Source organism: Cherax quadricarinatus, chromosome 44, assembly GCF_038502225.1.
Source record: "Cherax quadricarinatus isolate ZL_2023a chromosome 44, ASM3850222v1, whole genome shotgun sequence".
Classification (NCBI taxonomy): Eukaryota; Metazoa; Arthropoda; class Malacostraca; order Decapoda; family Parastacidae; genus Cherax; species Cherax quadricarinatus.
The window spans coordinates 7,734,188-7,762,123 of NC_091335.1; the positions used below are offsets into that span (position 1 = coordinate 7,734,188).

At 38.7% G+C, this 27,936-nt stretch overlaps 1 protein-coding gene across 4 annotated transcripts in view; it reads left to right on the forward strand.

Annotated features, from left to right (window-relative positions):
- hiw (MYC binding protein highwire) overlaps positions 1 to 27,936 on the forward strand; it is a 300,830-nt gene that overhangs the window by 247,461 nt on the left and 25,433 nt on the right. For all 4 annotated transcript variants that reach the window (XM_053789308.2, XM_070094063.1, XM_070094064.1 and 1 more), the window contains 10 exons: positions 2,546 to 2,710; positions 12,058 to 12,218; positions 13,114 to 13,264; positions 14,455 to 14,679; positions 14,922 to 15,036; positions 18,807 to 19,006; positions 19,357 to 19,530; positions 21,257 to 21,529; positions 21,873 to 22,018; positions 24,041 to 24,281. In XM_053789308.2, coding sequence (XP_053645283.1) covers positions 2,546 to 2,710; positions 12,058 to 12,218; positions 13,114 to 13,264; positions 14,455 to 14,679; positions 14,922 to 15,036; positions 18,807 to 19,006; positions 19,357 to 19,530; positions 21,257 to 21,529; positions 21,873 to 22,018; positions 24,041 to 24,281 — 1,851 coding nt within the window. The remainder of the gene's footprint in view (positions 1 to 2,545; positions 2,711 to 12,057; positions 12,219 to 13,113; positions 13,265 to 14,454; positions 14,680 to 14,921; positions 15,037 to 18,806; positions 19,007 to 19,356; positions 19,531 to 21,256; positions 21,530 to 21,872; positions 22,019 to 24,040; positions 24,282 to 27,936) is intronic.

Below are 27,936 nucleotides of genomic sequence, written 5' to 3' on the forward strand. Positions count from 1 at the left end.
TTTGTAATGGGTTGGTAGACAGCAACCACCCAGGGAGGTACTGCCGTCCTGCCAAGTGAGTGTAAAACGAAAGCCTGTAATTGTTTTGCATGATGGTAGGATTGCTGGTGTCTTTTTTCTGTCTCATAAACATGCAAGATTTCAGATACGTCTTGCTACTTCTACTTAAACTTAGGTCACAATACACATTCATGTACACATTTATGTATACACACTCATCTGAGCTTTCTTTGATTTTATCTTAATAGTTCTTGTTCTTATTGTTTTTCCTTTTATATCCATGAGGAAGTGGAATAAGAATCTTTCCTCCGTAAGCCATGCTTCTTGTAAAAGTCAGCAGTGGGCTAGCAACCCCTTTTCCTGTATAGCCTACTAGAAAGAAAAAGAAGAAAGCCATCAAGGTGGGATGTTTGAATGTGCGTGGATGTTGTGCAAATGATAAGAAAGAGATGATTGTGGATATTATGAATGAGAAGAAGCTGGATGTCCTGGCTTTAAGTGAAAGAAGCTGAAGGGGGTGAGAGAGTTTCCGTGGGGAGAAATAAATGGGATTAGGTCAAGGGTTTCAAATAGAGTTAGAGCTAAAGAAGGAGTAGCAATAATGTTGAAGGATAAGTTATGGCAGGAAAAGAGGGAATATAAATGTATTAATTCAAGGATTATGTGAAGTAATATAAGGGTTGGATGTGAAAAGTGGGTTATAGTAAGCATTTATGCACCTGAGAAGAGATAAGTGTAGAGGAGAGAGAGATTTTTTTGGAAATGTTGAGTGCATGGGGAGTTTTGAACCAAGTGTGAGAGCACTTGTGGTTGGGGATTTCAATACTAAAGTGGTACAAATGTTGTGGAGGGAGTAGTATGGTAAATTTGATGTGCCATGGGTAAATGAAAATGGGGAGCCTTTAATTGAACTATGTGTAGAAAGAGGTTTGGTAATAAGTAATACATACACATTTTATGAAAGAGGATAAATAAGTATACAGGGTATGATATAGCACATAATGAAAGTAGTTTGTTAGATTATGTATTGATGGATAAAAGGTTGATGGGTAGGCTTTAGGATGTACATGTTTATAGAGGGGCAACTGATGTATTGGATCATTATTTGGTTGTAGCTAGAGTTAGAGTAAGAGGTAGATGGGCCAAAAGGAAAATGGCAACAACAAGTAAGAGTGAGGTGGAAGTGTATAAACTAAGGGAGGAGGAAGTTAGGGTGAGATATAAGCAACTATTGGCAGAAAGGTGGGAGACAGCCGATTTGTTGAAAAAAAAAAAAAAAGTTTGAGTTGTAGGTAGTATGTTGATAGACAGCATCCACCCAGGGAGGTACTACCGTACTGCCAAGTGAGTGTAAAACAGAAACCTGTATTTGTTTTACATGATGGTAGGATTGCTGGTCTTTTTTTCTGTTTCACAAACAAAAAATTTTAGGTATGTACATGTTGCTACTTCTACTTATATTTAGGCCATACTACACAGCATGTACAAGCATATATATACAAACCGCCTCTGGGTTTTCTTCTATTTTCTTACTAGTTCATTTACTAGTTCTTGTTCTTGTTTATTTCCTCTTATTTCCATGGGGAAGTAGAACAGAACTCTTCCTCCGTAAGCCATGCATGTCGTAAGAGGCGACTAAAATGCCGGGAGCAAGGGGCTAGTAACCCCTTCTCCCATATAAATTACTAAATTTAAGAAAAACTTGCGTTTTTCTTTTTGGGCCACCCTGCCTTGGTGGGATACGGCCGGTGTGTTGAAAGTAAGAAAGACCTGGTAAAGGAGAATTTAGGAAGGATAGGGGATGTTTTACATGGAAGTATATAAATGAACAACAGTTAGATAAAGGTAAGGAAGTTTCCAATGCAGTTAGGGTTTTAGAAAAGGTATATGATTGGGTGGACAGAGAAACAAGTGTAAGGAATAGATGATAAGTTACTGAAAGCAGTTAAGAGTTTTTATGAAGATGGTGAGGCTCAGGTTAAGGTATGTAGGAGAGAGAGAGATTATTCTCCAGTAAAACTAGGCCTTAGACAGAAATGCATGATGTCACCATGGTTATTTAACATATTTATAGATGGGGTTGTAGAAGAAGTGAATGCAGGGGTGTTGGGGAGGGGTGTGGCCATAAAAAAATTAAAAATTTGATAAAAAGTGGCAGTTGTGAAAGTTGCTTTTTGCCAGTGACACTGTGCTTCTGGGAGATTTGAAGAAAAATTTTTGAGGTTGGTGGACAAATTTGGCAGGGTATGTAAAAGAAGGAAATTAAGAGTGAATATAGGAAAGAGTAAGGTGATGAGGGTTGGTGCTCTTCACCAACTCCAAGGCAGAGGGACTGGTTACCTCATCTTGTGTACGTATATAGTTCTACGGTCTTAACGTTAATTCCTTGTATCGTATTGATAAAGCCACTGGAGGCAAAACATCTACAAATAAAGATACCCAGATGTTGCACATGTCTAATTCTTTATCTTATCAATATTGTATGCCATTCATTCATTTACAAAGTGCATGCAACATATAATGCAAACCATCTTTACATTTTCAGGCTCTAAACTGGTTGCTTCGAAGTGTAACTCAGCCAACTTGTCTGCATGACCTTTTGTGGTGCTTTGTTGCTGCTCTTACACCTTCCAATCCTCCCATTCAGCCTCCTTCAGATGACCACAATCCACAAGACCATCCTCATCTAAGAGACAAGTCTCATGATTTGGTGAGGAAAACTTAATTAAATACAATTTGTACATTTATCACCATCATATCCAGCGATTAGTAGGTTGGTAGACAGCAACCACCCAGGGAGGTACTACCTGTAATTGTTTTATGTGATGGTAGGATTGCTGGTGTCTATTTTTCTGTCTCATAACAGGTGTATCTTGCTGGATAACAGGTATATCTTGCTTCTTCTACTTACACTTAGGTCACACTACACATGCATGTACAGTGGTACCCCGAGTTTCGAACTTAATCTGTTCCAGGAGGTAATTCTAAAGTCGAAACTCGAAGCAATATTTCCCATAAGAAATAATGAAAATCCAGTTAATCCATTCCAGACCCACAAAAATATTTACAAAAAATTCATTTTTTAAACAATAGCTATAGTTTTACATACAAAAAAATTATAAATACATTATTTTATTATTATTAACACACTGGCTGATTCCCACCAAGGCAGGGTGGCCCGAAAAAGAAAAACTTTCACCATCATTCACTCCATCACTGTCTTGCCAGAAGGGTGCTTTACACTACAGTTTTTAACCCTTTCAGGGTCCGTCCCGTAGATCTACGGCTTTACGTTCAGGGTCCAAACCGTAGATCTACACCATGAGCTCAGCTCACTCTGATAAACTGTGAGTGGTACATTTGGGCCTAGATATGAGAGAATACATCTATGTGATATGTGTGCACCACATAAAACAGATCCTGCAGCACACTGTGTATAATGAGAGAAAAAAAATTAAATCATGATTTTTCGATTAAAACAGCAACTTTGCAGTGTTTTTTCGTATGTTTTTTATAGTTGTATTTGCGATTTCTTGGTCTCATTTGATAGAATGGAAGACATATTACAGAAATAGAGATGATTTTGATTGGTTTTAGCACTGGAAATGGCTTGAAACTGAGCTCAGAGTAGCAGAAATGTTAAATTTTTGCCGATATTCAAGAGTAAACAAACGACCTCACACATCTAATACACGTCAGCTGGTGGGTCTAATATACATTCACAAATATGGTGATGATATTTATACAATTATTACAGTATTGCATAACAGTAAATCTTCTATTTTTTGGTGTGAATAAAAATTCACTATGTGAATAAAAAATCAAAATGGAATTTATTTGTAAAGCCTCAAAACATAACTAATGAACAGAGGAAATGTTAGTTTAGTGCCAGGAATGCCTACATTGTTTATTCTGGACCCTGTTTTGAAATTGGAATATTTTGAACTTTGTGTTAAATTGGCCAAATTAACAATTTCCGATCACTTTATTTTGTAGTTGAAACAGTTGACTTGGCGATTTCTTGTGCTCAGTCGATAGAATAGAAGTAATACTAGTGAAATAGCTAAGAATTTGGTTGATTGGAATAATGTAATTGGCCTAAAATGGGAGTCAAAGTCGGCAAAATCGCCGATTCGTAAATATCGCTGACACATCAAAATTCGCGAGAGCATAATTTCGTCAATTTTCCACCAAATTTCGTACTTTTTGTTTTATTACCTTCACAAAAAGATTCTCTATGATTTCATAAGAAAAAATAACAATTTTTTTTTTTGAAAATTCTTGGACACTGGTGCGTGACTCCAGATTTGGGCCTTGGACCCTGAAAGGGTTAAACTGCAACATTAACACCCCTCCTTCAGAGTGCAGGCACTGTACTTCCCATCTCCAGGACTCAAATCTGGCCTGCCAGTTTCCCTGAATCCCTTCATAAATGTTACTTTGCTCACACTCCAACAGCACGTCAAGTATTAAAAACCATTTGTCTCCATTCACTCCTATCAAACACACTCACGCATGCCTGCTGGAAGTCCAAGCCCCTCGCACACAAAACCTCCTTTACCCCCTCCCTCCAACCTTTCCTAGGCCGACCCCTACCCCGCTTTCCTTCCACTACAGACTGATACACTCTTGAAGTCATTCTGTTTTGCTCCATTCTCTCTACATGTCTGAACCACCTCAACAACCCTTCCTCAGCCCTCTGGACAACAGTTTTGGCAATCCCGCACCTCCTCCTAACTTCCAAACTACGAATTCTCTGCATATTATATTCACACCACACATTGCCCTCAGACATGACATCTCCGCTGCCTCCAGCCTTCTCCTCGTTGCAACATTCATCACCCATGCTTCACACCCATATAAGAGCGTTGGTAAAACTGTACTCTCATACATTCCCCTCTTTGCCTCCAAGGACAAAGTTCTCTGTCTCCAGAGACTCCTAAGTGCACCGCTCACCCTTTTCCCCTCATCAATTCTATGATTCACCTCATCTTTCATAGACTCGTCCGCTGACACGTCCACTCCCAGATATCTGAATACATTCACCTCCTCCATACTCTCTCCCTCCAATCTGATATCCAATCTTTCATCACCTAATCTTTTTGTTATCCTCATAACCTTACTCTTTCCTGTATTCACTTTTAATTTTCTTCTTTTGCATACCCTACCAAATTCATCCACCAACCTCTGCAACTTCTCTTCAGAATCTCCCAAGAGCACAGTGTCATCAGCAAAGAGCAACTGTGACAACTCCCACTTTGTGTGATTCTTTATCATTTAACTCCACGCCTCTTGCCAAGACCCTCACATTTACTTCTCTTACAACCCCATCCATAAATGCCACAAAGACCTCTTTAGACTTGCCTAAATACTGTTCACTTATATGTTTCACTGTAAACACCTGGTCCACACACCCCTACCTTTCCTAAAGCCTCCTTGTTCATCTGCTATCCTATTCTCCGTCTTACTCTTAATTCTTTCAATAATAACTCTACCATACACTTTACCAGGTATACTCAACAGACTTATCCCCCTATAATTTTTGCACTCTCTTTTGTCCCCTTTGCCTTTATACAAAGGAACTATGCATGCTCTCTGCCAATCCCTAGGTACCTTACCCTCTTCCATACATTTATTAAATAATTGCACCAACCACTTCAAAACTATATCCCCACCTGCTTTTAACATTTCTATCTTTATCCCATCAATCCCGGCTGCCTTACCCCCTTTCATTTTACCTACTGCCTCACGAACTTCCCCCACACTCACAACTGGCTCTTCCTCACTCCTACAAGATGTTATTCCTCCTTGCCCTATACACGAAATCACAGCTTCCCTATCTTCTTCAACATTTAACAATTCCTCAAAATATTCCCTCCATCTTCCCAATACCTCTAACTCTCCATTTAATAACTCTCCTCTCCTATTTTTAACTGACAAATCCATTTGTTCTCTAGGCTTCCTTAACTTGTTAATCTCACTCCAAAACTTTTTCTTATTTTCAACAAAATTTGTTGATAACATCTCACCCACTCTCTCATTTGCTCTCTTTTTACATTGCTTTACCACTCTTTTAACCTCTCTCTTTTTCTCCATATACTCTTCCCTCCTTGCATCACTTCTACTTTGTAAAAACTTCTCATATGCTAACTTTTTCTCCCTTACTACTCTCTTTACATCATCATTCCACCAATCGCTCCTCTTCCCTCCCGCACCCACTTTCCTGTAACCACAAACTTCTGCTGAACACTCTAACACTACATTTTTAAACCTAAACCTACCCCATACCTCTTCGACCCCATTGCCTATGCTCTCATTAGCCCATCTATCCTCCAATAGCTGTTTATATCTTACCCTAACTGCCTCCTCTTTTAGTTTATAAACCTTCACCTCTCTCTTCCCTGATGCTTCTATTCTCCTTGTATCCCATCTACCTTTTACTCTCAGTGTAGCTACAACTAAGAAGTGATCTGATATATCTGTGGCCCCTCTAAGAACATAAGAAAGGAGGAACACTGCAGCAGGCCTGTTGGCCCATACTAGGCAGGTCCTTTACAATTCATCCCACTAACAAAACATTTGCCCTACCCAATTTTCAATGCTACCCAAGAAATAAGCTCTGATGTGCAAGTCCCACTCAAATCCAACCCCTCCCACTCATGTACTTATCCAACCTAAATTTGAAACTACCCAAAGTCCTAGCCTCAATAACCCAACTAGGTAGACTGTTCCACTCATCAACTACCCTATTTCCAAACCAATACTTTCCTATGTCCTTTCTAAATCTAAACTTATCTAATTTAAATCCATTACTGCGGGTTCTCTCTTGGAGAGATATCCTCAAGACCTTGTTAATATCCCCTTTATTAATACCTATCTTCCACTTATACACTTCGATCAGGTCTCCCCTCATTCTTCGTCTAACAAGTGAATGTAACTTAAGAGTCTTCAATCTTTCTTCATAAGGAAGATTTCTAATGCTATGTATTAATTTAGTCATCCTACGCTGAATGTTTTCTAACGAATTTATTTTATTTATTATTATCACACCGGCCGATTCCCACCAAGGCAGGGTGGCCCGAAAAAGAAAAACTTTCACCATCATTCACTCCATCACTGTCTTGCCAGAAGGGTGCTTTACACTACAGTTTTTAAACTGCAATATTAACACCCCTCCTTCAGAGTGCAGGCACTGTACTTCCCATCTCCAGGACTCAAGTCCGGCCTGCCGGTTTCCCTGAATCCCTTCATAAATGTTACTTTGCTCACACTCCAACAGCACGTCAAGTATTAAAAACCATTTGTCTCCATTCACTCCTATCAAACACGCTCACGCATGCCTGCTGGAAGTCCAAGCCCCTCGCACACAAAACCTCCTTTACCCCCTCCCTCCAACCCTTCCTAGGCCGACCCCTACCCCGCCTTCCTTCCACTACAGACTGATACACTCTTGAAGTCATTCTGTTTCGCTCCATTCTCTCTACATGTCCGAACCACCTCAACAACCCTTCCTCAGCCCTCTGGACAACAGTTTTGGTAATCCCGCACCTCCTCCTAACTTCCAAACTACGAATTCTCTGCATTATATTCACACCACACATTGCCCTCAGACATGACATCTCCACTGCCTCCAGCCTTCTCCTCGCTGCAACATTCATCACCCACGCTTCACACCCATATAAGAGCGTTGGTAAAACTATACTCTCATACATTCCCCTCTTTGCCTCCAAGGACAAAGTTCTTTGTCTCCACAGACTCCTAAGTGCACCACTCACTCTTTTTCCCTCATCAATTCTATGATTCACCTCATCTTTCATAGACCCATCCGCTGACACGTCCACTCCCAAATATCTGAATACGTTCACCTCCTCCATACTCTCTCCCTCCAATCTGATATTCAATCTTTCATCACCTAATCTTTTTGTTATATCCATTCTGTAATATGGAAACCAGAATTGAGCTGCATAATCTAGGTGAGGCCTTACTAATGATGTATAAAGCTGCAGTATGACCTCTGGACTTCTGTTGCTTACACTTCTTGATATAAATCCCAATAATCTATTTGCCTTATTACGTACGCTTAAGCATTGCTGTCTTGGTTTAAGGTTGCTGCTTACCATAACCCCCAAGTCCTTTTCGCAATCTGTATGGCTAAGTTCTACATTATTTAACTTGTAAGTGCTAGGGTTATGGACACTCCCGAGCTTCAGAACCTTGCATTTATCTACATTGAACTGCATCTGCCACTTTTCTGACCAAGAATAGAGTTTGTCTAAATCTTTCTGAAGTTCACTAACATTTACATTTGAATCAATTATCCTACCTATCTTTGTGTCATCGGCGAATTTGCTCATATCACTACTAATTCCTTCATCAAGATCATTGATATATATTATAAACAACAACGGGCCCAAGACTGACCCCTGTGGAACGCCACTTGTTACTGATCCCCACTCGGATTTAACCCCATTTATGGACACTCTCTGCTTCCTGTCTGTGAGCCATGACTCGATCCACGAGAGCACCCTTCCCCCAATGCCATGAGCTGCCACTTTCTTTAACAGTCTTTTGTGCAGAACTCTATCAAAAGCCTTACTAAAATCTAAGTAAATAATATCAAATTCTTTATCGTGGTCAACAGCCTCAAAAGCTTTACTGAAGAAAGTTAATAAATTAGTTAGACAAGAACGGCCTCTTGTGAATCCATGCTGAGTATCATTAATCAAGCTATGCTTATCGAGATGGCTTCTTATAATCTGAGCTATAATTGACTATAGTAATTTGCCTACAATTGAGGTCAGGCTTATTGGGTGGTAATTTGACGGTAATGACTTGTCCCCTGTTTTAAAAATAGGAATTACATTAGCCATCTTCCACATATCAGACACTACACCTGTTTGAAGAGATAAATTAAAAATGTTAGTTAATGGTTCACAGAGTTCCATTTTGCATTCCTTAAGAACCCTTGAAAAAACCTCATCAGGACCCGGTGACTTATTTTGCTTCAATCGGTCTATCTGCTTCACAACCATTTCACTAGTGACTGTGATGTTACATAATTTATCTTCTTCTGGCCCACTATAAAAATTAATTACTGGAATATTATTAGTGTCTTCCTGTGTAAAAACCGAGAGAAAATAATTATTTAAAATCGAGCACATTTCATTCTCTTTGTCAGTAGAAGCCCATAGTTACTTTTAAGGGGACCTGTCTTATCTCTGATTTTTGTTCTATATACCTGGAAAGAACTTTTTGGGTTAGTTTTAGAATCCCTAGCAACTTTAACTTCATAGTCCCTTTTAGCTTTTCTTATCCCCTTTTTAATGTCCCTCTTAATGTCAATATACTGATTCATAAGATGACCCTCACCTCTTTTGATATGCCTATAAATTCCTTTCTTATGCCCTAGTAGATATTTCAGCCTATTATTCATCCATTTTGGGTCATTTCTATTTGATCTAATTTCTTTATACGGGATAAACATTCTTTGAGCCTCATGTATAGTGTTCAGAAAACTGTCATATTGATAGCTCTCTTCGTTACCCCAGTCAACAGATGACAAATGTTCTCTAAGACCATCGTAATCTGCTAAGCGAAAATCTGGGACTGTTACTGAGTTATCCCTACTATCATACTTCCATTCAATGCTAAATGTAATTGATTTGTGGTCGCTAGCACCCAGTTCCTCTGAAACTTCTAAATTATTAACAAGGGATTCATTGTTTGTCAGAACTAAGTCAAGCAGGTTATTACCCCTTGTAGGTTCTGTCACAAACTGCTTCAAAAAACAATCCTGAACTACTAAGAAGTCGTATGATTCTAAATTCCCAGTCAAGAAATTCCAATCAATATGACTAAAGTTAAAGTCTCCTAGAATTACTACATTATCGTGCCTTGTGGCCCTATCAATTTCCTCCCATAGTAGTCTCCCTTGGTCCCTACCTAAGTTTGGGGGACGGTATATCACACCTAAAATTAATTTTTCATGCCCCTCTGAAAATTCTATCCAAACAGACTCTGTATGTGTTACTTCAGACGTAATACCCGTTTTTATGCAACAGTTCAAGCGATCTCGGACATACAATGCCACCCCACCTCCCTTCCCGACACTTCTATCTACTTGGAACAGTTTAAAACCCTGAATGTGACATTCCGCAGGCATGTCCCGACTTTGTACATCCTGAAGTCTACTCAACAGTCTTTTTCTGTCTCATAAGCACGCTAGATAACAGGGATATCTTGCTACTCCTACTTACACTTTGGTCACACTTCACAGACACGCACATGCATGTATATATACATGCATCTAGGTTTTTCTCCTTTTTCTAAATAGCTCTTGTTCTTCTTTATTTCTTCTATTGTCCATGGGGAAGTGGAAAAGAATCTTTCCCCTGTAAGCCATGCGTGTCATATGAGGCGACTAAAATGCCGGGAGAGAGAGAGATTTTGGGAGATGTTAAGTGAATGTATAGGAACCTTTGAACCAAGTGAGAGAGTAATTGTGGTAGGGGACCTGAATGCTAAAGTAGGAGAAACTTTTAGAGAGGGTGTGGTAGGTAAGTTTGGGGTGCCAGGTGTAAATGATAATGGGAGCCCTTTGATTGAACTTTGTATAGAAAGGGGTTTAGTTATAGGTAATACATATTTTAAGAAAAAGAGGATAAATAAGTATACAAGATATGATGTAGGGCAAAATGACAGTAGTTTGTTGGATTATGAAGCATATATGTGAACAGTATTTAGATAAAGGTAGGGAAGTTTTTATTGCATTTATGGATTTAGAAAAGGCATATGATAGAGTGGATAGGGGAGCAATGTGGCAGATGTTGCAAGTATATGGAATAGGTGGTAAGTTACTAAATGCTGTAAAGAGTTTTTATGAGGATAGTGCAGCTCAGGTTAGGGTGTGTAGAAGAGAGGGAGACTACTTCCCAGTAAAAGTAGGTCTTAGGCAGGCATGTGTAATGTCACCATGGTTGTTTAATATATTTATAGATGGGGTTGTAAAAGAAGTAAATGCTAGGGTGTTTGGGAGAAGTGTGGGATTAAATTATGGGGAATCAAATACAAAATGGGAATTGACACAGTTGCTTTTTGCTGATTATACTGTGCTTATGGGAGATTCTAAAGAAAAATTGCAAAGGTTAGTGGATGAGTTTGGGAATGTGTGTAAAGGTAGAAAGTTGCAAGTAAACATAGAAAACAGTAAGGTGATGGGGGTATCAAATGATTTAGATAAAGAAAAATTGGATATCAAATTGGGGAGGAGGAGTATGGAAGAAGTGAATGTTTTCAGATACTTGGGAGTTGACGTGTCGGCGGATGGATTTATGAAGGATGAGGTTAATCATAGAATTGATGAGGGAAAAAAAGGCGAGTGGTGCGTTGAGGTGTATGTGGAGACAAAAAACGTTATCTATGGAGGCAAAGAAGGGAATGTATAAAAGTATAGTAGTACCAACACTTATGTGGGTGTGAAGCTTGGGTTGTGAATTTAGCAGCAAGGAGGTGGTTGGAGGCAGTGGAGATGTCCTGTCTAAGGGCAATGTGTGGTGTAAATATTATGCAGAAAATTCGGAGTGTGGAAATTTGGAGAAGGTGTGGAGTTAATAAAAGTATTAGTCAGAGGGCTGAAGAGGGGTTGTTGAGGTGGTTTGGTCATTTAGAGAGAATGGATCAAAGTAGAATGACATGGAGAGCGTATAAATCTGTAGGAGAAAGAAGATGGGGTAGGGGTTGTCCTCAAAAAGGTTGAAAGGAAGGGGTAAAGGAGGTTTTGTGTGAGAGGGGCTTGGACTTCCAGCAAGCGTGCATGGGCCATGCATTTCGTAAGAGGTGACTAAAATGCCAGGAGCAAGGGGCTAGTAACTCTTTCTCCTGTATATATTAATAAATGTAAAGAAAGAAACTTTTGTTTTTTTCTTTTGGGCCACCCCGCCTTAGTGGGATATGGCTGGTGTGTTGAAAGAAAGAAGAAAGAACTGCAGTATATGATTTGATCTAATTTGAGTGACCTCTCCATTTTTATTTAATCTAAACTAATGTTACTTATGACAGGATGGTGATATGGTAGTTCTGGAACATCCTTTGAGTGACGTAACTCTTGCTGGTGATGCAGTCCACCCTTTGCCTCGGACATTTCACCAGTTACTGCAGACAGTTGCAGATCTCATGATGCTACTTCCTCCTGGCTCACCATTGCAAATGATGGCTGTCAGGTATGATGAATGAACTTATAATCAATTTTTGTTACAAAAAATAGAAATTGTCTGGAACTGTGAAGATTCTAAAAGTTCACTGTCTGCCAACTGCTTTGTATTTATTGTTAAACATGTGAATTTTATATAAATTTGTTTTTCCTTTTGGGCCACCCCGCCTCAGTGGGATATGGCCAATGCGGTGACCCAAAAAAAGGAAAGAAACACTGTTAAACACAATCACTGTCTTTGCAGAGGCACCCAGATGCAACAGTTCAGATGTCACTCCAAAGAGCCAGTATCCTAAACCCATCCTTTAAAGTGCAGGCATTGTACTTCCCACCTTCAGAACTCAAGTTTGGCTAACCAGTTTTCCTGAATCCCTTCACAAAATATTACCCTGATCACACTCCAACAGCTCATCAGGTCCCGAAAACCATTCATCTCCATTCACTATTACTTAAACATATTACTTCACATATTACTTAAAATAATCATTACATTTAAGAATCACATCATAAGATGAGGATCAGATTAAGTAAAAGTTAATATAAATTATCTTTATTGGGTCTAATAGTGTTACCCACTATAGAAGTGTTGAACAAATATGCTAATGTATGTAGGTACTGGTCTGTAAGGGTGCCAAAATATAAGCCTGCCTGGGGTACCAAAGTTTTTCAGTCTTTTCCTCTGCAAAGACAGTAATTATGTATGAATGATGGCAGAAGTATTTTTCTTTTTTGGGTCACTCTGTCTTGGTGGGAGATGGCTAACATGTTAAAAAAAATGGAATTTGCATACTCTTATTAAAAATATATTAATATGATTGTTAACCTAATCAAGCTGACCCTTAGTAATTATTTGTTTAATTTAAATGACTAATGTATCTGCATCATTTTAATTTGTTATCCTGCAGATGCTGGGGCCTTCGATTTACTCCGACAGATCATGATTTCCTTCATCAAAGTCATGTCTTTTCCAACATTTCTAAGATCCTTTCTCGATCTGAAGAGGTATTGGGAGCTGGAGAGGAAGGTGTTACCTCCATGTATGAAAGTCACGGACCGGTCAGTTGAAATTTACTTTTATGTTTGAGTCTGTTTTATATATTCTTCTATCCAGTGCATTTTATGCTCTAAAATAGAAAAAATACATTATGATGTTCCTTGGCTTATTGTGGCTGTCTACGTGTTCATCCATCCAGTCACTAGCTGAAACCTAGTGGTGCTTAACCTAGTTGACTAAGTGCTTACCAACACATTACTGCAGCATCACAGTAATACTTCTAATCATGTCTTTATTTTCAAGTACACTGCTGAACACTTTGTTAGCAAGACTTAAAACATGTTCAGTAATTAGGCTTCACAGTAATACTGTACATATTTGGATATGGCATATGATTACCTGTTTGTAGATACAGGCTTAGAGCTATGCTTTTGGTATCCCAGCTTAAGTATTTAGTCTATTGTACTGTTTATTATTTCTTTAATTCTAAATAAATGCAGTTTTTTTATGCATCTCTCTCTTGAGGGATTTCCACAACTCTTATACAGTAGTTTAATAGATTTGAAATATAGTGCAGGAATTTGCTAAATAAACAGTGAACTGTTTGCTTCTGAATATTTGTTCTCCAAGTGGTTTATCCACTTTGCTCTAATGATTTTTTTTCCAGTAATTTCAGTGCTTGTCATCAAGGTGGGCCTGCAGTAATCTATTACTGGTTTCACAGAAATTATACCAGCTGCTGCTATTCCTCTAAGGGGTTCATGGAATCTATGCATAGACAATTAAAGAATCTTGTATGATAGAAGTTTAGAAAAGCATTAGATTGGTTAGTTAGGCTAAAATTCTTGAGCAAGGGGCTAATAACCCCTTTTCCTGTATAAATTGCTAAATGTAAAAAGAAGAAAAACTTTTTCTTATTCAGGTCACCCTGCCTTGGTGGGAGTTGGCCAATGTGTTAAAAAATGTTGGCTTCTTCCACTGCTGAATTGTGGTCCTCTGCTGAGGACCACAGTTTACCTCAAATGCTCTTACTTGATCAATTCCTATGATCAGTTATGATCAATTTATGATCAGTTATCCACTTTCACCTGTTTATATATAGCATTATTCCATCTGTTTGATGTTTTTATTATATTGCTTTTCAAGTTTTTGTACTTTCTTTACATATGACTGTTTGCATCATCTGTGTGTGTATAGTAATTATATACAGTACTGTAGTGTCATTAAAAAGGATTCAACATTTTATAACCAGGTAACGAGTATAGTTGAGTGCCTACAAGACCTAATGAGTGAGTGTGAGATCCGAGCGTCAAGCAGGCAAGCAATGGTCCCATCTCTGACTGACTCCTCCACGGAAACATTCTGGGAATCTGGTGATGAAGACCGTAACAAGACGAAAGCTCTGACCATCACCTGCCCATCATCTGTTCGGCCACAGACAGTTTATGTTCATATTGACAATTGTAGAGATCTTGGGGTGAGTTTTTTTTTTTCCCAACGAATATGGTTGATTTATTAATGGGTTGAACTGAGCATTCTCAAGTTTTAAGTAATTGAGATGTAAAGCATTGCCTCTTCACTTAAGGATTTTATGAGCTTCTCTCTCTAGAGGGAAAAGGGTACCTCTCACTTGTACAGCTTCAGGGCCTCTGCACTACTCTTTAGCTCAGTTGTCTCATTTTATTTTCTATTAAATGCTTGTATTTTATGACTTTCCAGAATAAAGTATCTAGTGTTGTCTTCAAGTGTGGTGGAGCCAGTGATGATATGGTGATAGTAAAAAAAGTGGATGTGGAAAGCAGGTTCACTGGCTGGATTCATGCTGTACTTCCAAGTGAGAATGATTCAGAATTTGTTAATTTTCTCTTATAGACATCATTTACCTCTAAAGAGAGGGATGAATGACACCAGTGAAGAGTTCATGATCCAAGGATCTGGATTAATCCCCTTCTTGGATTGAACCTAAATGCCTCCCATTCTCCAAGTGTTGAATGATCACTACAGGATTAGCACTTCTCCCTAGTTAAAATAAATGAAATTGACATCATTCAAAACTCAAAAGAAATTGCTTAAGGTAAAATAACATTTAATGTACTGCAGCATAACTAAGTGGTATTCATCTTAAAAATGAGGGTTTCCATATTCTGGAGACATTAAGTGAATTGCAAACCCTCATGTTCTGTAATGTTCCTGAGACTTTGTGTGGATAAATCTTTATTAGTGAAGCACTGCAATATTTGTGGTCATTTCATTCAATATGCTGTCTATTTTACATCCTTAGTTTGCAGTTTTGGTCAGTGTTTCAACCTTGATACTAATAAAATTATTTTTTTTTTTTTTTAACAAGTCGGCCATCTCCCACTGAGGCAGGGTGACCCAAAAAGAAAGAAAATCCCCAAAAAGAAAATACTTTCATCATTCAACACTCACTTCACTCACACATAATCACTGTTTTTGCAGAGGTGCTCAGAACACAACAGTTTAGAAGCATATACGTATAAAAATGCACAACATATCCCTCCAAACTGTTAATATCCTGAAACCCCTCCTTTAGAGTGCAGGCATTGTACTTCCCATTTCCAGGACTCAAGTCCGGCTATATAAAAATAACCAGTTTCCCTGAATCCCTTCACTAAATATTACCCTACACACTCTCCAACAGATCGTCAGGTCCCAAATACCATTCGTCTCCATTCACTCCTATCGAACACGCTCATGCATGCCTGCCGGAAGTCCAAGCCCTGCGCCCACAAAAACCTCCCGTACCCCTTCCAACCTTTTCGAGGACGACCCCCTACCCCGCCTTCCTTTCCCTACAGATTTAAATGCTCTCCATGTCATTCTACTTTGATCCATTATCTCTAAATGACCAAACCACCTCAACAACCCCTCTTCAGCCCTCTGACTAATACTTTTATTAACTCCACACCTTCTAATTTCCACACTCTGAATTTTCTGCATAATATTTACACCACACATTACCCTTAGAGAGGACATCTCTACTGCCTCCAACCACCTCCTCGCTGCTGCATTCACAACCCAAGCTTCACACCCATATAAAAGTGTTGGTACTACTATACTTTTGTACATTCCCTTCTTTGCCTCCATAGATAATGTTTTTTGTCTCCACATATGCCTCAATGCACCACTCACCTTTTTTCCCTCATCAATTCTATGATTAACCTCATCCTTCATAAATCCATCTGCCGACACATCAACTCCCAAGTATCTGAAAACATTCACTTCTTCCATACTCCTCCTCCCCAATTTGATATCCAATTTTTCTTTATCTAAATCATTTGATACCCTCATCACCTTACTCTTTTCTGTGTTCACTTTCAACTTTCTACCTTTACACACATTCCCAAACTCATCCACTAACCTTTGCAGTTTTTCTTTAGAGTCTCCCATAAGCACAGTATCATCAGCAAAAAGCAACTGTGTCACTTCCCATTTTGTACTTGATTCCCCATAATTTAATTCCACCCCTCTCCCAAACACCCTAGCATTTACTTCCTTTACAACTCCATCTATAAATATATTAAACAACCATGGTGACATTACACATCCCTGTCTAAGACCTATTTTTAACGGGAAGTAGTCTCCCTCTCTTCTGCACACCTTAACCTGAGCCTCACTATCCTCATAAAAACTCTTGACAGCATTTAGTAACTTACCACCTATTCCATATACTTGCAACATCTGCCACATTGCTCCCCTATCCACTCTATCATATGCCTTTTCTAAATCCATAAATGCAATAAAAACTTCCCTACCATTATCTAAATACTGTTCACATATATGTTTCAATGTAAACACTTGATCTACACATCCCCTACCCACTCTGAAACCTCCTTGCTCATCCACAATCTTACATTCTGTCTTACCTCTAATTCTTTCAATTATAACCCTACTGTACACTTTTCCTGGTATACTCGGTAAACTTATTCCTCTATAATTTTTACAATCTCTTTTGTCCCCCTTCCCTTTATATAAAAGGACTATACATGCTCTCCCCCAATCCCTAGGTACCTTCCCCTCTTTCATACATTTATTAAGCAAAAATGCCAACCACTCCAACACTATATGCCCCCCTGCTTTTAACATTTCTGTCATGATCCCGTCAGATCCAGCTGCTTAACCCCCTTTCATACTACGTAATGCCTCATGCATCTCCCCCACACTCACATCCTGATCTTCTTCACTCCTAAAAGATGGTATACCTCCCTGGCCAATGCATGAAATTACCGCCTCCTTTTCTTCGTCGACATTTAAAAGTTCCTCAAAATATTCTCGCCATCTACCCAAAACCTCTAACTCCCCTACTCTGTTTTTAACTAACAAATCCATTCGTTCTCTAGGCTTTCTTAACTTGTTTAACTCACTCCAAAATTTTTTCTTATTTTCATTAAAATTTCTTGACAGTGCATGTCCCACTCTATCATGTGCTCTCCTTTTGCACTCTCTCCCCACTCTCTTTACCTTTTTTTTACTCTCCATATACTCTACTCTTCTTATAACAATTCTGCTTTGTAAAAACCTCTCATAAGCTAACTTTTTCTCTTTTATCACTCCCTTTACTTCATCATTCCACCAATCACTCCTCTTTCCTCCTGCACCCACCTTCCTATAACCACAAACTTCTGCCCCACATTCTAATACTGCATACTCTTCAACCTCCCCACTACTCATACTTGCACCAGCCTTCCTTTCTGCCAATAGTTGCTTATATCTCACCCGAACTTCCTCCTCCCTTAGTTTATACACTTTCACCTCCCTCTTGCTTGTTGTTGCCAGTTTCCTCTTTTCCCATCTACCTCTTACTCTAACTGTAGCTACAACTAAATAATGATCCAATATATCAGTTACTCCTCTATAAACGTGTACATCCTGGAGCCTACCCATCAACCTTTTATCCACCAATACATACTCTAACAAACTACTGTACTTTCATTACGTGCTATGTTATACCTTGTATATTTATTTATCCTCTTTTTCATAAAATATGTATTACCTATTACCAAACCTCTTTCCACACATAGCTCAATTAAAGGCTTCCCATTTTCATTTACCCCTGGCACCCCAAATTTACCTACTACTCCCTCTACAACTTTTTTGCCCACTTTAGCATTGAAATCCCCAACCACCGTTACTCTCACACTTGGTTCAAAACTCCCCACACATTCACTCAACATTTCCCAAAATCTCTCTCTCTCTCTCTCTCTCTCTCTACACTTCTCTCTTCTCCAGGTGCATATATGCTTACTATAACCCACTTTTCACATCTAACCTTTATTTTACTCCACATAATCCTTGAATTAATACATATATAGTCCCTCTTTTCCTGCCATAACTTACCCTTCAACATTATTGCTACTCCTTCTTTAGTTCTAACTCTATGATTAGAAAATACACACACACAAGTCATTTCTAGCTACAGTTTTGACATCCATATAGTACTTTATCAACTACATTATGTACTTAAATCACAAGATAAGGTTGAGTTTCTAAAAAAAAACTTTTTAACATTTTAAGTGGAGTTAGAACCCTTATTATAATCATGCATAATCTTAGTAAAATTACATTTATTTACATATGTTTCAGGTGATTTAATTTCCACCATTGTCATTGAAATACGAGGGCCTGACCAAAGTGTTCGAGTGAGGCAAGTCAGGGCTCTTGGCACTGGTGATGGTGAAGGAGGAATGAGTTCACGACCTCTACGTCAGCATTCTCCTCTAACTATACAGCATCGTGCCTGTGAACAGGAAACACTTAAAGTGTTCAGGCTTATTACAGGACAGGTAAGGCTATTTAGGTTTAGTTCTGTTTTGCATCTAGTCCATGATATTCTTTAAATATTCTCCTTTTATGATACTTTGATGGGGTCACTTTCCATCCTATGGAAATGCATGATCAGTCAAACTGCAAAAGTTATATGGGCCTGCCAGCCACAAATAGCAGCATTGACCAGACAGTCAACAATGAAGTATTGCCTCACTCTGGGATATAATGATAAAAGAACCCTCAGAATCAGTACAGGTATGTGTGTGTGTGTATATGGAAGTGAGAAATGGGATAGACAAAGAGTAGCACTAGTTATAAATGGATTCAAATCTCTCTTGAGATATTCATCCCTTCATACTTCTTGCAGGTATTTGGCCGCCTCATAATAACTGCAGAAAGTGGAAACAGAGGAGGAGAAGCAGGAGATGTATGTGCAGGACACATAGAAACTGGAGAGGAACAGGAACGCAACAATGATCTTCGAGAACATATGGTTGGCATTCTGTTTTCAAGATCTAAACTTACACATCTTCAAAAACAGGTAAAAACAAATTTGCAGGAAAAAACATATACCATTTATGACATTTATTAGGGAAAAGGTTTGCTCTTCATGGCAAAAATGTTTCCCCATTAATATCTTAATCTTTATATACATCTCTTTCCACAACTTGTCATTATCATTATACCGCTTCAGCCAAGACCAAATTTTTTGTCTATTAATAGGAACCCCTTGCAAAACAATAGCAAATGAGAAAAAAGGTGAGAGATTCTCAGCATATTTTTCTGAGAAAAGAAAACTTCTAATAGGTAAAAAAAAAAAAAATCCAGAAAGCAAGGGAACAGATAGATTGCTTAGTTAAGAGAGAAAGTATGAGCCCTTCAGGCATCCTCTGTCAAACTTTAATATTCACTCAGGTACTTCCTGGAGGATAGAGTGATGTATCTAGAAAAGATTGATCAACATTAGTTCCTGCAAGTCTTGTCTCTCGGGTGCTTTCTTCCACCCTTGGCCTTGTGTGTCTTGGTGAACAGATCAGTATTTTGTGGTGGTGGAGAACTGATGAAGGATATATGCAAGGTGGTGGTGCTGGCTGATGCATCCTTTTCAACTTGCCTTCAGGGTGAGAGAGGTGGCATGTACATGAATTCTTCTGTGTTGGTCATTCAGCTAATATTTTCTTCTATACCTCCCTTTTTTTCCTCTTTTACGCAGGTAGATACACTTTTAGTTTCTTTCACTTCATTTTCAACATGTTTTATAAGTAGCTACCCACTTCTTCCAAAAACATTTGCTTTACCACCTCTTCAAGAATGGGTTCCATGGCGGTGTCCCCCCTCATCTTTAGCCACTATTGATCCATAAGTAACACATCATCCCTCACCCTTCTGTGAACTGTAGCTCTCAAATCATCTGGAGGAAATAATAATAATTATTCTTTTTCTCCTCTTGTCTCCAGCCTTTCTGTATAGTTGTGGATATCTTTCAGTGTCAGGTATTCTTCTGGCATCTTCCTTTGTATGTGGAAGCTATAGTGAGTACCTTCCCATAGAAGCACTTTTGGGGAGCAATTGGTGGTGTCACATCTGATCTCCCTAGTGTTCCAGGCATGCATACTCAATATGAATGATGCTGCTCATGTGGTGGATCAAAACTGGAGGTTCAGGCAAGTCTCCAGTCCATGCTGGACTGCCACTCTTCATGGACAGCTGAGTGGTACCTCATAATCAGCATGACTGTGTGTCTGCTCATTTATTTCATTAGAAGATGCTTCCCTCCCCTTTCATTGATCTCCTCAGGCTCTGTTCCTCTTCTACTTATTACCTCCTTTCACTAACTGAGCATAACCTTCAACAAACCTCTTTTCACCTAAAGAAGTTATATATCAGCCCTCTAGTTATTCTTTACCTGTCAAATTTGATTTATGAGGTGCCTTTTGTTTGAAGTGATGCAATGTCATAAACCTCTCTTGGTATGCTTCACTAGACATGTAGCACTCTTTGCTTATCAGCAGAAATTGGGATATAAAAAAAAGCCACTGTCTTTTCCCACTTATTTTGGTTTGGCACAAAGCAGATGATAGACATACAGTGACTAGGGGTTATACATTCAAACAATCTTTGTAGTTCGGTACATGACCCAGAGTATTTTGATATCACATGTTGATTTTTTAATAATTTCTGATAATTAATTATCTTTAAAATGCATGCTTTGATAATTAATTTATCACCCAGTACTTCTGCCACTTAACATATGTATATACCTTTAGGTTTGTGCACATATAGTGCAGGCTATACGCAAAGAAACTGTAAGGGCCCGAGAAGAATGGGAAGCCGGACTAAGCTGTGGAGGACTAGGCACTCCGGCTACACCTGAAGAAGGGCAAAATAATCCCCCTGACACTTACTGCTTTGAGATGCTGTCCATGGTCCTGGCTCTCAGTGGCTCAGCAGTAGGACGCGCACATCTAGCCCAACAGGATCGTTTACTGAGGCACCTTCTCTCGCTGCTGCACACTGGCTCTGCACGTGTGCAAAGACAAGTAAGTGTGAAGTTCATATGATGTAATCAAGAGATACTGCATGTACATTTAGGGGATGTCATGCACTAATTCTGCTTTGAGAAGTTAAGTGTTTAGGAAAAATCTCATCACATATTTTCAAGGACTTGAGAGTACTGTTAGGTATTTTTTATAAGAATTCTTCATTTTATTTCTGATGAAAATGTGATGATAGATATAGATAACAGAAACTTAATTTAAAAGTGTGATGAGGGTAAAAGGCACGAGTTAAGAAATGTGACTAATTCAAGTGAAAGGCATAGTGTACCCCACCCTTATGTTTTTAAGGGAAATCCACAGTAATATTTTTAACGTTTTCCAACAGGTTGTAGCCTTGTTTCGGCGTATGTTGGCTGATGTGCCTCCACAGTCTCTTGCTCTCATTGTGGGTGTTGATGTTCTTCCTGCTCAAGATTATGCTATTCTTCATGCTGCTACAAAGGATGATGAAAGCACATTTGATATTCATAAGTAAGCTGAAAGTATTAAGAGAGTTGAGTGCTCTACAGTAGGTAGTGAACCAGTTAGCTTTAGTCATGCAAGCACTGAAATTGAAGTAAAGCAAGTGGGACATTAGGTAGCCTATCATGAAAGCACTGAAGTAGCAATAAGTATAGGAGAGCATCAGTTAGCTTCATTTATGAGAGCAGTGAAATGGTCGTGGTAAGCAGAGGGCATATAATAGGGGCGAATAAAGAAAGAAGACCTTTTCTCTGACTTATGAATTTTTTATCTGTAGTTATACTTGGTGCTCTGCAGCTATAGTTACACTTTGTGCTCTGCAGCTATAGTTACACTTTGTGCTCTGCAGCTATAGTTATACTTGGTGCTCTGCAGCTATAGTTACACTTGGTGCTCTGCAGCTATAGTTACACTTGGTGCTCTGCAGCTATAGTTACACTTGGTGCTCTGCAGCTATAGTTACACTTAGTGCTCTGCAGCTATAGTTTTACTTGGTGCTTTGGAGCTGTAGTTACACTTGGTGCTCTGCAGTTATAGTTACATTTTGTACTCTGCACTTTTAGTATTTTGCACATTTACCTCTCCTGTTTACCCGTCTTATCTTTTCTCTAACGTGTACAGTTTTGTCTTTCCTTACTCATTCTATAATTATTTTTCACTAGTACATTTTTACCAAGGCATGTATTACAATTTGGTTTCATTCTTATTTTCACTTTCCACTACACCTATTATTATTATTTCCTATTCAAGGGATCATGCTTATAGTTGATATAAGCCACAGGTTCATAAAAAATGTAAATAGCAAATTAGAAATACAAAACATATTTAATTTAACCCTTTCAGGGTCCGTGCCGTAGTTCTACGGCTTTGAGTTGAGGGTCCAAACCGTAGATCTACGCCATGAGCTCAGCTCACTCTGATAAGCTGTGAGCGGTATATTTGGGCCTAGATATGAGAGAATACATCTATGTGGTATGTGTGCACCACATAAAACAAATCCTGCAGCACCCAGTGCACAATGAGAGAAAAAAACTGAGACCGTAATTTTCGATTAAAGCAGCAACTTTGCAGTGTTTTTTCGTATGTTTTTATAGTTATACTATTTGCAATTTCTTGGTCTCATTTGATAGAATGGAAAATACATTAGAGAAATAGAGATGATTTTGATTGGTTTTAGTACTTAAAATGGCTTAAAACTGAGCTCAAAGTAGCGAAAATGTTAAATTTTTGCCAATGTTCAAGGGTAGACAAATGACCTCACACGTCTAATACACGCCAGCTGGTGGGTTTAATATACGTTCACAAATGTGGTGATATTATTTATACAATTATTGCAATATTGCATAACAGTAAATCTTCTATTGCTTGGTTTGAATGAAAATTCATAATGTGAATAAAAAATCAAAATGGAATTCATTTGTAAAGCCTGAAAATGTAACTAATGAACAGAGGAAATGTTAATTTAGTGCCAGGAATGCCTGCATTGTTTATTCTGGACCCTATTTTGAAATTGGAATATTTTGAACTTTGCATTAAATTGGCCAAATTACCAATTTCCGATCACTCTATTTCGTAGTTGAAACAGTTGACTTGGCGATTTCTTGTGCTCAATTGATAGAATAGAAGTACTGTAATACTAGTGAAATAGCTAAGAATTTGGTTGACTGGAATAATGTAATTGGCCTAAAATGGGAGTCAAAGTCAGCAAAATCGCCGATGCGTAATTATCGCTGACACATCAAAATTCACGAGAGCATAATTTTGTCAATTTTCCATCAAATTTCGTACTTTTTGTATTATTACCTTCAGAAAACGATTCTCTACCATTTCATAAGAAAAAATAAAAAAAAAAATTTTTATTTTAAATTCTTGAACCCTGGTGCATACTTTGAAATTTGGCCTCTGGACCCTGAAGGGGTTAATATTTGTAGGATTTGTTGGAAATGAAATGTATCAATGTATTGTACTTTATTTTTTAGATTTTCTGTATATGTACAGAATACATAAATCTAATAGCATTTTTATGTTCAGACAGGGTATTCTTGATGTATTCCTGGCTGTGATTGCCAAGGCACTAACAGTTCAACTTAAGACAAAGGGTAGTGAAGGAAGTAAATCAGTAATGTCCCAAGGCAAAGGTGGAGTGACATCAGTGACACTTGCTACAACTATGCCCACACCTACAGCCAGTTCCCCTCGCTGGTGGCTTCAAGGCTCGGCTACACAAAAGCAGGCCGATCTAATTATTAGCTTAATTAGAGATATGACAATGGTGAGTTTTAATTATTTTTAAAATCTAGTTGAATTCATTTTTCTACTTTTGATTGTATGGTAATATAATAATAATAATGCACATGGTATTTTAAATCTAACATTTACTATATCATAGCAAAAACAGCAAAGATACCTTTTTGTACTAACAGTTCTACAGTGTTTACATTGAAGCATATATGTGAACAGTATTTAGATAAAGGTAGGGAAGTTTTTATTGCATTTATGGATTTAGAAAAGGCATATGATAGAGTGGATAGAGGAGCAATGTGGCAGATGTTGCAAGTATATGGAATAGGTGGTAAGTTAATAAATGCTGTAAAGAGCTTTTATGAGGATAGTGAGGCTCAGGTTAGGGTGTGTAGAAAAGAGGGAGAATACTTCCCGGTAAAAGTAGGTCTTAGACAGGGATGTGTAATGTCACCATGGTTGTTTAATATATTTATAGATGGGGTTGTAAAAGAAGTAAATGCTAGGGTGTTCGGGAGAGGGGTGGGATTAAATTATGGGGAATCAAATTCAAAATGGGAATTGACACAGTTACTTTTTGCTGATGATACTGTGCTTATGGGAGATTCTAAAGAAAAATTGCAAAGGTTAGTGGATGAGTTTGAGAATGTGTGTAAAGGTAGAAAGTTGAAAGTGAACATAGAAAAGAGTAAGGTGATGAGGGTATCAAATGATTTAGATAAAGAAAAATTGGATATCAAATTGGGGAGGAGGAGTATGGAAGAAGTGAATGTTTTCAGATACTTGGGAGTTGACGTGTCGGCGGATGGATTTATGAAGGATGAGGTTAATCATAGAATTGATGAGGGAAAAAAGGTGAGTGGTGCGTTGAGGTATATGTGGAGTCAAAAAACGTTATCTATGGAGGCAAAGAAGGGAATGTATGAAAGTATAGTAGTACCAACACTCTTATATGGATGTGAAGCTTGGGTGGTAAATGCAGCAGCGAGGAGACGGTTGGAGGCAGTGGAGATGTCCTGTCTAAGGGCAATGTGTGGTGTAAATATTATGCAGAAAATTCGGAGTGTGGAAATTAGGAGAAGGTGTGGAGTTAATAAAAGCATTAGTCAGAGGGCAGAAGAGGGGTTGTTGAGGTGGTTTGGTCATTTAGAGAGAATGGATCAAAGTAGAATGACATGGAAAGCATATAAATCTATAGGGGAAGGAAAGAGGGGTAGGGGTCGTCCTCGAAAGGGTTGGAAAGAGGGGGTAAAGGAGGTTTTGTGGGTGAGGGGCTTGGACTTCCAGCAAGCGTGCATGAGCGTGTTAGATAGGAGTGAATGGAGACGAATGATACTTGGGACCTGACGATCTGTTGGAGTGTGAGCAGGGTAATATTTAGTGAAGGGATTCAGGGAAACCGGTTATTTTCATATAGTCGGACTTGAGTCCTGGAAATGGGAAGTACAATGCCTGCACTTTAAAGGAGGGGTTTGGGATATTGGCAGTTTGGAGGGATATGTTGTGTATCTCTATACGTATATGCTTCTAAACTGTTATATTTTGAGCACCTCTGCAAAAGCAGTGATAATGTGTGAGTGTGGTGAAAGTGTTGAATGATGATGAAAGTATTTTCTTTTTGGGGATTTTCTTTCTTTTTTGGGTCACCCTGCCTCGGTGGGAGACGACCGACTTGTTGAAAAAAAAAAAAAAAAAAAAAGTTCTACAAGTTGTGTATTGATTTTTATAAATGAATTACAATTCGATGAGTAAAGGTTGGAGGGAGGGGATAAAGGAGGTTTTCTGGGCGAGGGGCTTGGACTTCCAGCAAGTGTGCATGAGGGTGTTAGATAGGAGTGAATGGAGACGAATGGTATTTGGCACCTGACGAGCTGTTGGAGTGTGAGCAGGGTAATATTTAGCGAAGGGATTCAGGGAAACCGGTTATTTTTATAAAGCTGGACTTGAGTCCTGGAAATGGGAAGTACAGTGCCTGCACTTTAAAGGAGGGGTTTGGGATATTGGCAGTTTGGAGGGGTATGTTGTGTATCTTTATACATATATGCTTTAAACTGTTGTATTCTGAGCACCTCTCCAAAAACAATGATTGTGTGTGATGAAAGTATTTTCTTTTTGGGGATTTTCTTTCTTTTTGGGTCACCCTGCTTTGTTGGGAGATGGCTGACTTGTTAAAAAAAAAAAAAAAATTGGCATATTTCGAATATGTGGCAGAAAGGTGGGCTAGTGCAAGTATGAGTAGTGTGGGGGGGGGGGGGGTTCAAGAGGGTTGGATTAGTTTTAAAAATGCAGTATTAGAATGTTTGTTTGTGGCTATAGGAGGGTGGGTGCAGGAGGAAAGAGGAGTGATTGGTGGAATGATGAAGTAAAGGGAGTGATAAAAGAGAAAAAGGTAGCTTATGAGAGGTTTTTACAAAGCAGAAGTGTTATCAGAAGAGCAGAGTATATGGAGAGTAAAAGAAACATGAAGAGAGTGATGAGAGAATACTTGGATGAAAATAAGAAAAAATTTTGGAGTGAGATAAAAAAGTTAAGGAAGCCTAGGGAACGAATGGATATGTCAGTTAAAAACAGAGTAAGGGAGTTAGTAGATGGGGAGCTGGAGGTACTGGGGTAGATGTCGGGAATATTTTGAGGAACTTTTAAATGTTGATGAAGAAAGGGAGACAGTAATTTCATGAACTGGCCAGGGAGGTATAGCATCTTTTAGGAGTGAAGAAGAGCTGGATGTGAGTGTGGGGGAGGTGCGTGAGGCATTACGTAGAATGAAATTGGGTAAAGCAGCTGGAACTGACGGGATCATGACAGAAATGTTAAAAGCAGGGGGGCATATAGTGTTGGAGTGGTTGGTATTTTTGTTTGATAAATGTATGAAAAACTTAGCAGTTTGGAGGGATATGTTGTGTATCTTTATACGTATATGCTTCTAAACTGTTGTGTTCTGAGCACCTCTGCAAAAACAGTGATTATGTGTGAGTGAGGTGAAAGTGTTGAATGATGATGAAAGTATTTTCTTTTTGGGGATTTTCTTTCTTTTTTGGGTCACCCTGCCTCGGTGGTAGACGGCTGACTTGTTGAAAAAAAAAATGTATGAAAGAGGGGAAGGTACCTAGGGATTGGCAGAGAGCAAGTATAGTTCCTTTATATAAAGGGAAGGGGACAAAAGAAATTGTAAAAATTATAGGGGAATAAGTTTAATGAGTATACCAGAAAAAGTGTACGGTAGGGTTGTTATTGAAAGAATTAGAGGTAAGATAGAGAGTAGGATTGCGGATGAGCAAGGAGGCTTTAGAGAGGGGAGGGGATGTGTAGATCAAGTGTTTATATTGAAGCATATATGTGAACAGTATTTAGATAAAGGTAGGGAAGTTTTCAATACATTTATGGAGTTGGAAAAGGCATATGATAGAGTATAGGTAGTAGGTTGGTAGACAGCAACCTCCCAGGGAGGTACATACTACCGTCCTGCCAAGTGAGTGTAAAACGGAAACCTGTAATTGTTTTACATGATGATAGGATTGCTGGCGAGATTTCAGGTACGTCTTGCTACTCTACTTACACTTAGGTCACACTACACATACGTGTACAAGCATATGTATACACACCCCTCTGGATTTTCTGCTGTTTTCTTTCTAGTTCTTGTTCTTGTTTATTTCCTCTTATTTCCATGGGGAAGTGAAACAGAATTC